The sequence below is a fragment of the Peromyscus maniculatus genome, chromosome 1, assembly GCF_049852395.1.
Source record: "Peromyscus maniculatus bairdii isolate BWxNUB_F1_BW_parent chromosome 1, HU_Pman_BW_mat_3.1, whole genome shotgun sequence".
Lineage (NCBI taxonomy): Eukaryota > Metazoa > Chordata > Mammalia > Rodentia > Cricetidae > Peromyscus > Peromyscus maniculatus.
In genome coordinates, this window is record NC_134852.1 from 63,857,089 (window position 1) to 63,870,214 (window position 13,126).

Consider the following 13,126-nt stretch of genomic DNA (forward strand, 5'->3'; position numbering starts at 1 on the left):
GAGGTTGCCATAGCCATGATGAACAACTGGGAAGGAGCATCTAAGACTTAAGAGGACTATGACAAAGCATCTACTTATTTCAATTATAAACACTAAGTCCCAATTTCACAGTAGCACTTGATAAAGAGAGCAGCCACAGAGCCAGGATCATCAGAAATCACCTGTTATAAGTCAACAAGTTGAGGAAATGATTGAAGAAGGCTAGCTGGTTGTGAAGTGCAGGATGGAATCCCCATGTTTCTAATAGCAGTCCTAAAGGTAGATGCCCAGGGCAGAACAGAAGAAAGATCACCAACTCTGAGGATGGCCGAGATGTGTACATAAGATAATTTGAGATTTAATTTGTAGGATAAAGGCTTTAGGGCTTGCTGGTGTGATGATGAGGCATCAAACCTTAGAGGCACTTGAGTCACTTGAGATTGAATACCTATAGGATCTCCAGAGCTTCACAAGAGATGGTGCTTGCACATTGACTGGAAGCATGAAGTGACTATGTTAACTTATTAAAGGTAACACAGTTTTCTAGAAAAGAAAAGGAAACAATTCCTTTAAGAAGAACTTCATTAGGAGAGTTTTAGTATCATGTTCACAGGCAGCCATGATGGGATCCTGAGGAGGCAGTGAATAGCTCAGTTCTGTTTGGTCCCCAGGAAAGAGAAGGAGTTAGTTGTTCTCATAGGTTGCAGGGAACAGTGAGATGGTTTTCTTGCTGGTGACCTAGCTTAAGTGCTAGAATCTAGGAAGACACTGATAAGGGCTATCTATATCTCAGGGCCACTTTGGATCTGGGCAGTAGGAAGATGGGCAATACTGCATCCACAAGGGTTGGAGGGATTCAACTCATTTTTAAAGCCTTTCAAAGTCACAAGATACATGGTTTATCAGCTCTCTAAGGAGAGCTGCAGAAAGTCATCCTCTGACTTCTGGAAAAAGAACAGACAGCAAGAGAGTTGTTACCTAATGGTATTCCAACAGAAAGGACATGTGAACTAGAGGTTTCAAGCAAAGAAGAAGAGGGAATAGGATTGAGGTCAGAACAATGTAGGTCAATTTGCAATGTCTCAGAAAGTGCAAAATCCATCCACTTTTCTGTTACTACAGTATACATGTCCATGAAGCCGTCAAAAGTTTTTTTTTTCAATTAATATCATTTATTTTACATCCCAACTGCAGTTCCCCCTACCCTCTCTTCTCCTGTCCCCTCTTCCTGACTCCAATCCACTCCTCCTCTGTGATGTTCAGAAGTGGGCAGGTGTCCCATGGGTATCAACAAAGCATTGCAAATCAAGTCAGGGTAGGACTAAGCTCCTCACTTTGTATTAAGGCTGGGTGAGGCAGCCCAGTATGAGGAATAGGTTCCCAAAAGCCAGCTCAAGCATTGGGTACAGCCCCTGATCCCACTGCTAGGAGTCTTACAAATAAACCAGGCTACACAACTGTCTACAATAGCTACACAACTGTCACACATATATAGGGGGCCTAGGTTTGTCCCATGTAGGCTTCCTAGCTGTTGGTCCAGAGTCTGTGAGCACCTATGAGCCCAGGTTAGTTATTTCTGTGGGTTCCCTTGTGATGACCTTAACACTCCATCCCACCCCCTGCACCTCATACAATTCTTTCTTCCCTTCAGCGGGGCTCCAGGAGGTCAGCCCTGTGTTTGGCAGTGGATCTCTGCATCTGCTTCCAACATTTCCTGGATGAAACACTCTCTGATAACAATTAGGGTAGTCACCAATCTGATTTCAGGAGATACTCAGTTCAGGCACTTTCTCCACTGTTGCTAGGAGTCTTAGATGGGGCCATCTTTGTAGATTTCTGGGAGTTTACCTGGCACTGGGTTTCCTCGTGACCCTCTGAAATGGACACCCCATCAAACATCTCTTTTATTATTCTTGCCCTCCCTCCCACCTCCAAACTGCCCAACATGACCCCTCATGTTCCCATCTCCTCTGCCCCTAGTTTTGAAGTTTAAAAATCCTCGTGACATGAGAGAGCTGCCTGTGGGCTGCACCACCACCACCACCACTGCCAGCCACTGGAGAAAATAAATTTCTTCTATTTTCTCTTCCCAGGAAGATTCATATGTCCCTCTTTGAGCCCTCCTTCTTACCTTGTCTCTCTGGGGTTGTAGATTGCAGTATGGGTATACTTTACAGCTAATTTCTACTTATGAGTGAATAAATACAAAGTTTGTCTCTCTGAGTCTGTGTTACCTTACTCAAGATTATTTTTTCTAGTTCCACACATTTGCCTGAAAATTTTATGATGTCATTTTTTATTTAGCTGTGTAATAAGTCCATTATGTAAATGTACCACATTTTCTTTATCCATTCTTTGTTTGAGAGGCATATTGGTTGTTTCCAGGTTCTAGCTATTACAAATAATGCTGCTATGAAGAGAGTTGAGCAAGTATCCTTGTGGTATGATTGGGCATCCTTTGGTTATATGATCAAGATTGATATAGCTGAGTCTTGAAGTAGATTGATTCCCAATTTTCTGAGAAACTGCCATATTGATTTCCAAAGTAGCTATACAAGTTTGCACTCCCACCGGGAGTGGAGGAGTGTTCCCCCTACTCCACATCCTCTCCAACATAAGCTGTCACTTGTGTTTTTGATTTTAACCATTCTAACAGGAGTAAGATGGTATATCAGAGACATTTACATTTTTATTTCCCTGGTGGCTAAGGATCTTGAACAATTAAGTGTATCTTAGTCATTTGAAATTCTGTTGAGAATTCTGTTTATATCAATACCCCATTTTTTTAAAATTGGATTATTTGGTATTTTGATGCCTAATTTCTTGAGATCTTTATATACTTTGGAGCTCAGCCCTCTGTCAGATGTGGGGTTAGTGAAGATCTTTTCCCATTCTGTAGGCTGCCATTTTGTCCTATTGACAGTGTCCTTTGCCTTACAGAATCTTGTCATTTTCATGAAGTCCTATTTATTAGTTGTCAGTCTCAGTGTCTGTACTACTGATGTTATATGCAGGAAGTTGTCTCCTCTGCCACTGCACTCAGCAAAGATACTTCCCACTTTCTCTTCTATCAGGTTCAGTGTAACTGAATTTATGCTGAGGTCTTTGATTCACTTGGACTAGAACTTTTTTAAAAAAGATTTATTTATTTATTATGTATACAACATATATGACCAGAAGAGGGCACCAGGTCAAATTACAGATGGTTGTGAGCCATCATGTGGTTGCTGGGAATTGAACTCAAGACCTCTGGAAGAACAATCAGTGTTCTTAACCTCTGAGCCATCTCTCCAGCTCTGGACTAGAACTTTTGTGCAATGTGACAGATAAGTTCTATTTACATTCTTCCACATGATGGCATTTAGTTATGCCAGAATCATTTGTTGAAGACACTTTCTATTTTCCATTGTATAATTTTGGCTTCTTTCTCAAAAATCAGGTGTTCACAGGTGTGTGGATTTATGTTAGGGTCTTTAATTTGATTCCATTGATCCACCTGTCTGTATTTGTGTCAACATCATGTTTTTTTAAATATGATAGTTCTATAGGAGAGCTTGAAATAAAGGATGGTTATACCTCCAAAAGCTCCTTTATTGTTTTACTTATCCTAGGTTTTTGTTTCTCTATGTGAATTTGAGTATTGTTCCTTCATGTTCTGTGAAGATTTCTGTTTGAATTTTGACAGGGATTGCATTGAACCTTCAGACTACTTTTGATAAGATGGCCACTTTTACTATGTTAATCTTAGTGATTCATGAGCCTGGGAGATCTTTCTATTTTTTGATATCATCTCCAACTTCTTTCTTCAAAAACTTATAGTTTTTATCATACATGTCTTTCATTTGTTAGTTAGGTTTACCCCAAGTTATTTTTTTATTGCATGTGGATATTATAAAGGGTATTTTTCCCATGATTTCTTTCTCAGCCCATTTATCAGATGTATATAGGAGGGATACTGTTTTTTTTAATTAATCTTGTACTCAGTCATATTTTTGACTGGTAGTATTTTTTATGATTAGCTTTATTAACAGGATAATATGTTCATGAACACACACCTTTTTACAATAGATTCACTATTTCCAATGTTTGATTTGAAACAACAAATAGTTGAACACGAGAGAAGAAATGAGATTTTCTTTCTATGTAACTGGCTAAATTATTTTGAAGAGTAAAAGTTAATATTGGTATTTAAAAACCTAAATTTTCAAGGTTTCTGTCAATTCAACCATAAATCTCTTCCTCAGACCACAGGACTGCCCATTAGTCTTTCCTGTCGGAGAGCAATTAATCTCTTGAACCACTTTTCTTCAGCTTCAGCTTTTTCAATAAATAAATTTGGATGATCCAGAGAATTGTCATCTTGGTACTTGATGGCCGTGGGGATGCTGTCAGGGTCTATTTCCTTTTTGATGCTGGGTGGGTCAGAGGCTATTGATGCTGGTCCTGATGCTGGAGTCACATGCTTCACTTCACTTGGTTCTACTGACTTTTTGACTTCTTTACTTGATCTGAATGTCTGCTGAACAAAAGAATCGCTTTCAATGGCTTCAATTTCTTTAACTCTTTTTACTTGTTCCACCAAGGTGGCTTGGTCTTCCTCTTTTCTTCTCTTTGCTTCTTCTTCATTTCTTTCTTTGGCTTTTAGTGCTTCATCAGCTTTTGCAGCAGCTTCAAGAACCAATTGTAGTCTGGCTTTGGCCTGCTCACTGGTAGTATTTTAGGGGTCACTTATATGTACTATCATATCATCTGCAAATAGCAAAATATTGACTTCTTCCTATCTAATTTATATCCACTTTATCTGCTTTTCTTGTATTACTGCTCTAGATAAAACTTCGAGTACTATATTGAATAGATGTGAAGAGAGTGGACAGCCTTGTCTTTTTCCTGATTTTAGTGGAATTAGGCAGCTCAGCTGGCAGGCCAATGACTCACCTGTTCTTTTCACTGGTGTGGATTAATGGAGTCTTCTAGAGTTGAGGGGAAGGGCTGGCCACAGAGAGTATGATGAAGTGGGTAGGGGTGAGTGGTGGAGTGGGTCTTTGGGATAGAACCCAGTGGGTGGCTGTGGTGGTGGTGGTGGTGCAGCCCACAGGCAGCTCTCTCATGTCACAAGGATTTTTAAACTTCAAAACTGTCATTTGGCTGTATGGTCAATATATCTGTTCATAAATATTAAAATGAGAATAACTAATATTTTGTTTGTTTGGATAAGAACTTCTGTATTTCAGAGTGACAAAGTGAGCAATACAGGATGATACAGAATTTATATTCTGTTTGCCTTCACATCTGCATGCTGAGATTACAAGCATGAACCACTGAACAGGATTTATGCATTGTTGCAAATGGAGGCCAGGACTTTTTTTGTGCATGTTAACCTAGTTATCTACCAACAAAGCTACAGTACCAATTCTTCTTATATTTAAATAAGAACATGTTTTGAAAGCATGTGTCATAATAGAACTGAGAAAATTGCAACACCATGGACAGAAAGTTATGCTGAGTCTTCTAGTAAGGAACTGTGCTCATAAATTAAAAAAAAAAGAAAGAAAGAGCCAAAGAGATGAAGACACCAAGAAGGAAGAAGTAGATGGAATTTCTTCTCATGCACCTACTGGGTCTAGGCTTATGTGGTGATTAATGTATTATCTGATACAGTCAAGCAGAGTGTGACATTACAGATCCATTAATCTCTTATAAGAAAATCATGACCTCAAACAGATGTTCTTTAACCTTCCAGGACCTAAAATTCAGGGAAGGTGATAAATATCCTACCTCTAAAGTGAAGTGAGGAATTGTGGTTAATGTTGCATACTGATTGCCTTGGGCTGAGAATGTGTGAACACATTCTCAGATACTATAATATGGCTTTACAATTGAAAAGAATCATCTTCTTTAACAATGAAAAATGAATGCATTACCAAGAAGCCTTTCAAGTTTCAGGTTGAACAACCCCTTCAATGACCTGAGGCCTCTATTCACACTGTGAGCTATTTTCCTGAGCACTGTAATATGATAAGAGACCAGAGGCTGAAGCACTGGGCCAGGCAGCTTTGCTTTGCAGTGTTGCATGATATTTTGGTTGTGTTCTGACAAATAAAGCTTGCTTGGAGTTAGAGAGGACAGGGCCAGCCACTGGCTGACCAAGATTAATCATAGAGGTTTGAAAGACTGTAGAGAGAAGAGAGTCATAAGGAGGGGCAGAGAGGGATCTTGGCCCTTATGGATGGAGGAACCAGAGATGTAGGAAGTGACTTTGACTACTCTGCTGTTTCTCTGATCTTTCAGGTCTGTACACCAATATCTGATTCCTGACTTTTTTTGATAAGATTAACTAAATTAATGCTTCACCTGAAGTCCAACTTAGGGCATGAATTCACTAGGTAGCTCCTTCCCCATGGCTTTGCAGCCACCAACACCAGCTGGAGTTGCACATGGGAACTGTACCCAGTGAACGCATTGTGCTTCTGGGTGGCTTTTCCTTTTCTTCCTCAAGCGCTCTGAGTGAGTCTGGAATTTTCCTGTTGTAGCCTCTCTACAGCAAACTCCACAAGCCCCAAACTCCACAGGTACCTGGGCTCCAAACTCTGCTAAAGTTAGTCCCTCACCACTCGCCACCTCTGCCTTCAGGCAGGTCTGTGCTTTCACTTCCTTCCTACACATGCTGTTTTTCCACATTTCCTGTGTCTGCCTTTCAGATGACTAGCTCTTTGGCTCCTTTTCCCCTATGGGTTGTGGGCTTCCCCTGAACACCCTCATTGGGCCTCTAACATGCTATCAGTGGCAGCTGTCCTCAGCCAGGCTGTGCACTGCCTGTGTTCTCTGCCCAGATGTGCTATACAGGGACAGAAAGCCTCACACTTCACTGTCATTGTCAGCAGAGTTGGTGAAACAACTGGGACTTCTTAAGGGGGGGATTATATTTAAGAAAGGAGAGAGAAGAGGTTGAAGAGGTTAAAAATGGGAATCATTATGATGGACTGAGTTAGGGCTCTTTATAGTTCTTCAATGGATGGTTTGAAAATGCAACAATTAGATGAAGGGATAACCAGCCTAGACAGGATTGACACAATGCCAATTATCAATTTGGTAATTCTTATTTTATCCCTAAAAATTGTTTGATATCAATGTCAAATATGAAAAATTGACAGATAAGATAAAATCCTCAGAAAGACAGACTAGTGGAACTAAGAAAAATATTCACATGCAGACAGAGATGTTTATAGCAGAAGTTATCACACCAGGGCATTATGAAACTGAAGGGGTGAAGCCCAAGGTTATTAGAAAACCAACTTTAATTTATCCAGTTATCATTCAAGAATGACAACTAGATGACAGGTATCCCCAAGGCTATTGCTATTCATGAGTCAAATGGGAACCTATAGAAATGTTAGATTTGAAGAGATTTAAGGAAGCAATAGTCTCATATGGCATGCATTCACCTTTTGTGAAGCAGATGTTAGATTTATGGTCCACTTGGAACACAATTATAGCACAAGACTGAAAAGATTTAGTTATAGCAATATTGAAATATGGTCCTCAGCTACAGTGGAACACTTGGTGGGGAGATAAAGCTAGGGTCATTGAACAACAAGGTAGGGTAAGAGGTTATAAGATTTTCTAAGATCAAATCCTTGGTGAGGGCCGTTAGGCTGATGTGGAAAGACAGGTTACATTTGATGATCACACATTGTTCCTATGCCACACATCAGCTTTGAATGCTTGGGACAAAATTCAAAAATCATGAAAGATATCTGAGCCATTTACTAAGAGGCCCAAAAGAAGCCTTCATTGATTTTTTGCAAAGATTGACTTCAGCTGTAAATAGAATGATACCAGATCCAGATGTTAGATGAAGATTAATTGAATTTTTGGCTTTGGTCTTTTGAAAATGATAATCCACAATGCAAAAGGGTAATTGGGCCTTTAAAGGTAAGATCAGCACCCATGAAGTATTGGATCAAACATACAGTAAATATTGTCTCCCATAACCATGTTTATGCTTAGAACGGAGAGGCTTGAAGAAAAATCAAAATGTCACATTTCAATAATGGTAAACAAGGTCATTTAAAAAGGGATTGTAGGCAGGGCATTCCTAGAAACAATATTTTTTTTCTAGAGATAACCTAAATCGAAAGCTCCAGCCTTCTGGAATATGCAGAAGGTTTGGCAAAGGCTGACATTGGACCAATGAATGCAGATCAACAAGGGGCACAAAAGGTAACCCTTTACCATTGGGAAACAGCTTTGGAGTCTCTCACAGGCTCCCATGTGAAATTTTGTTCAATCATTCCCTATCACAATGGGGAAAACCCCTCCTCATAGCAATTAAAAGGCTTAATGCCTATTGTAAAAAAATACATACTTCTCTGGATGGTAGAAAAGCATTAGAAGAGAAAATAAAAATATCAGGAGAAACCATAAAGTGAATATGTTGGAACACTTTCATAAATTATCAAAGACAAAAGCTCAAGGTCCAAATAAATGACATTGTAATTGAAGGTTTTTTTAAACATAGGAACAGATATAACAGTAATTGCACACAAATCCTGGCATCAAAATTGGCCTCTTCAAAAGGTAAATATTCAGCTTTTAAGGATTAGAACTTTATCTCAGGCGAAACAAAGATGAATGGGTTGAATGTATAGGCCCAGAAGGACAGAGAGGAAAATTAAAGCCATATCTGGCTAATATAGCAATGAACTAATCAGGGCATGATTTGTTACAGCAATGGAATACCCAGATTAACATTCCTCCAGTCTCAGAAACAAACCATAAACTAATGTATATTTCTGGGAAAAACTATTAAAAGGTATTATAAAGAGCAGCCACTGACCACTTTGGTTGTACAAAAACAAGGCACAAGAGCTGCTGATTTTTCAAACGTACCAACAGCCCTCCATACCTTTAAAATGATTGACTGACAAACCTGTGTGGTTGAGATGATGGCCTTTGATATCAAAAAATTTACAGACCTTAGAAAAATTGGTATAGGGGCAGCTAAATGCTCAACTTATTGAGGAATCAAATAGTCATTAAAATTCTCCTGTATTTGTTATTAAAAAGAAATCTGGAAAATGGAGAATGTTGACAGATCTAAGAGCTACTATTAAGATGATACAACCAATGGGCTTTTGCAGCCTGGAATTCTCGTGCCTTCTCTATTACCTAACCAATGGTTTATTATATTTATTTATTTAAAAGACTGTTTCTTCACTATACTTTTACAAGAAAAGATTAGGGAAAAATTGACTTCACAGGGACTACATATAATTCTCAGCCTGTGAAGAAATATCAATGGAAGTTTCTCCCACAAGGAATGTTAAACAGACTCATCCTGTGCCAGTATTTTGGAGGACAGCCATGGGAAATGATTCATGAAGTTTGCTCAAACTAAAATTTACCATTATATGGACAATATCTTACTAGCTGATTCAAATGTAGATACTTTAGAGAAAATTTTGAAGCAATAAAGAAAAATATTGCCTTGCTCCTAAAAGCATACAAGGGGAGATTCTATTAATTACATAGGATATAAAATAGTTTTATAAAAAATTTGACACCAAAAGGTATAAATCAGGAGAGACCAATTTCAGACTCCTAATGACTTTCCAAAAATTGCTGGGAGACATTAACTGGCTATGGCCCACAATTAGATTAACAACTCAAGATCTGAGTAATTTGTTTCTAAACTTAGAAGGTGACAAGGACGTGAAGAGTCCAAAAAAAATTATCAGCTGAGGCTAAGAAAGTATTGGCTTTGGTAGAAAAAAAATTAAGGAATGTACATGTAGATCATTTAGTTCCAGACCTTGATTGATTCTGCTTATCTTGCCTTCTACATGTACTCCTATTGGAATTCTAATGCAGAGAGAAGATAATATTTTAGAATGGATATTTTTGCCACACAGAGTAAAAAATTAAAGATTTATACAAGAAATATTTCTCAGTTTATTCTAAAAGGAAAGTTGGGACCTCATCAATTAGCAGGAAAAGACACAGAAGAAATTGTAGTACCTTTTACTAATGTTGAAATTTCCTCTGTATGAGCAGAAAATTAACATTGGCAAAGAGCTTGGAGTAATTTTTTGAGAGACTAGCAATAAGTGAACAACCATTTCTGGAGCCCCAACATTCTATACTGATAGAAACAAATCAGGAAAGTCAGGTTATAAGTCAGGAAATTTAAGTAAAGTGACTCAAAGTCCTTATGATTCTGTTCAAAAGTTAGAATTACATGCTATCCTGATGAAATTACTAGATTTTCCAGAACCTCTTAAGATACCTACTGACTCTCAATATGCAGAAAGAGTTTATTGAAACTGTTGAACTTATTCCAGATGATTCAGAATTGACACTGTTATTTGTGCAATTACAAGAAATAATCAGAAATAGAAATCATCCCTTATATAAAACATATCAGATCCCATATGGGTCTACCAGGCCCTCTAGCACAAGGTAATAATGAAATTGATCAACTTATTGGTAGAAAATATGCTAGAAGCCTCAGAATTTCATTAGAAACATCATGTCAGTAGCAAGGGTTTGAAAAAAGATTTTTCTATCTATTGACAAGAAGTCAAGGAAATTGTTAGGAAATGCCCTACTTATTCTTTGAATAACCAAACTTCACTACCTGCAGGAAGTAACCCAAATGGTACTCAAAAAAAATGAAATTTGGCAAATGGGTATGTTTTATTTTGCAGTTGGAAAATGTGTACACCACACCATAGATACATATTCAGGTTTTCAAAGGGCAACTGCTTTGAGTTCTGAAAAGGCCGATTCTGTACAGACACATCTATTAGAAGTTATGGCCATCATGGGAATATTTGTACAAATTAAGACGGACAAAGATCTAGTATATGTCTCCAGTAAAATGAAACATTTTTTGTGTATTACATTGTAAAAGGTATTAGAAGTATATTACACAATTCTGTAGGGCAAGCAGTTATAAAAAGTTCTAAAAGGTATGCTTAATAAACAGAAAGGGATAATAAAGACTCCCAGAAATGGATTGTACAATGCTTTATTAACTTTAAATTTTCTAAATGCTAATGGGAAAAGAACAAGAGCTGCAGAGAGACATTGGATAATAGAAAACAACTGGTGAATTAAATCAACCTGTATACTTTAAAGATATGTTGACCTCAGAATGAAAACCAGGACATGTGTTATGTTTGGGAAGAGGTTTTGCTTTTGTTTCCATGGGAGAAAAAAAAGGCCATGGATGCCCTCAAAATTGATAAAGATTAGATTAGAACAAGAGAGACCTCTTGATTAGAAAGGGTGATAATTCATCAGTGTGACCATTTGATCTAAACTAACTTATAAGACTTACAAATGCTTTTCATTTGATCAAATATAACTTGTCAAAAGGGAATATCCCCAAATTTAGGGAGGGGGCAGGGTTTTGCTTTTGTCTTTTCAGGAGAATGAAGACATCTAACTAAGGAAAGTAAAGACCACTGGACAAATGAGACATCTAAAGAAAAAGAACAAATCATCCAGAAAATGTCCCAAGAGGGAGTAAATTATCCTATTGGTATATCAAAAATTTCATAAATCTTCCCAAATGTTTGTTTCTGCTCTTCTCTACAGATGTATATTTGAAATGTTCTTTTTGTAATCCCAGTTCAATTAGAAATTAAAAGCAGCATTGAACTGGAGTGTGGCTCTCTTCTTCTTTAAACCCAAGCATGCTTGTTAAAAGAAAATCTAAAATCTCTATCTCACATCAGAAGATCAAGCTGATATGGAACAGAAGAAATACCAATATTAAGGGACTATTCTATTGCCAGTAATCTCATAATTGTTTAGTTTTATTTTGATTCTTTAAAACATTTCTTAAGGTATAAATACTATTTCAAAATTTATAAGATTAACATATATAGTTAAACTTTTTGTCATGATATTAATAATATGTCATATATAATAATCATAATCATTACTAATTCTAGTAAAAGGCTTCATTTAGCATCTTGTACATGATTTCAGGTTTGAGTCTGTATCAGGTAACTAGAAATTAAGTTTTTATACTGTAGAAGCACATAACAAATTATGGTCCTTTAACCTCTTTGAGATTTGCTGCATATGACATCTAAAATGTTTAGGTTTTCTTCAGGGAACCATAACAATCCCTAATAGCAACCTATGAAGTCTCTAAAAGGAGGATGGGGCCCTATAACAACATTTCCACCTAGATTGTAGTAATGCCATGAAGCTGAAAAACACTACTCAAATATTGGCTTTGGACTATGAACTGCTCAGGACAATTTCAAGATGGATAACTGAGATGATCCAGCCTCACAGACTACTCTAGCCAGGACTTGAGACAAGCCCTGCACTTTCTCATTACACAGAGACAGGACAATAAATGATACTGATAGTTCTCAACTTGGGATTTTAAAGTTTCCTAAGTAGATGACTGTAGATGTAACCAATCGTATTATTAAAATAAGAAACACAGAGCCAAGGTAAAAGAGAAAAGCCGAGAGGTCAGAGCTCAGAGATAAAATCTTACCTCCTGCAGTGCTCCTAGCTTCCCCGAGAGAGGGAGGTACTTCCTGTGTCCCTGTTTAAATAATCTTTCTGTTCTGCCTTCTCATTGGTTGTAAACCCAACCACATGACTGCCTCATCACTGCCTGTAAGTACCGCCCTCCAGGTCTTAAAGGCGTATGTCTCCAATACTGGCTGTATCCCTGAACACACAGAAATCTACCTAGCTCTTCTAACCACCACGCTCTTACTATGGCTCTAATAGCTCTGACCCCAGGGCAACTTTATTTATTAACATAAAATTAAAATAACATTTCAGTACAAATAAAATATCACCACATTTCCCCTTTTCTATTTTAATAAAAAGAAAAAAGGCAAAAGGTTATAACTAACAAAAGAAAAACTATATACAAAAGTACAATAACTATATACAATATATACAAGTAACAAATACCTAAACGATGTCTAGTCCATTTGTATTTGACAAATCAGAGAAAATAATTCCCTTATCTATCCTATTTTAGTAAGTCCAAAATGTATCTAATTCACTTTCTATCCTAATTAATCTTCAACTATAACTAACTAATCTTCAACTCCCTCAGAGACCCAAGAAGGAAATAATATTAGCTAACAAAAATAAAAACAGG

The 13,126-nt window shown here is 37.5% G+C and overlaps 1 protein-coding gene across 1 annotated transcript in view; it reads right to left on the bottom strand.

Annotated features, from left to right (window-relative positions):
• Positions 1-4,004: 4,004 nt before the first annotated feature.
• Positions 4,005-13,126, bottom strand: part of LOC102924715 (serine/Arginine-related protein 53-like) — an 89,665-nt gene continuing 80,543 nt past the window's right edge. Inside the window, exon 3 of the mRNA XM_042272697.2 lies at positions 4,005-4,685. Within this exon, the coding sequence (XP_042128631.2) occupies positions 4,220-4,685 (466 nt within the window). The 3' untranslated portion in view covers positions 4,005-4,219. The remainder of the gene's footprint in view (positions 4,686-13,126) is intronic.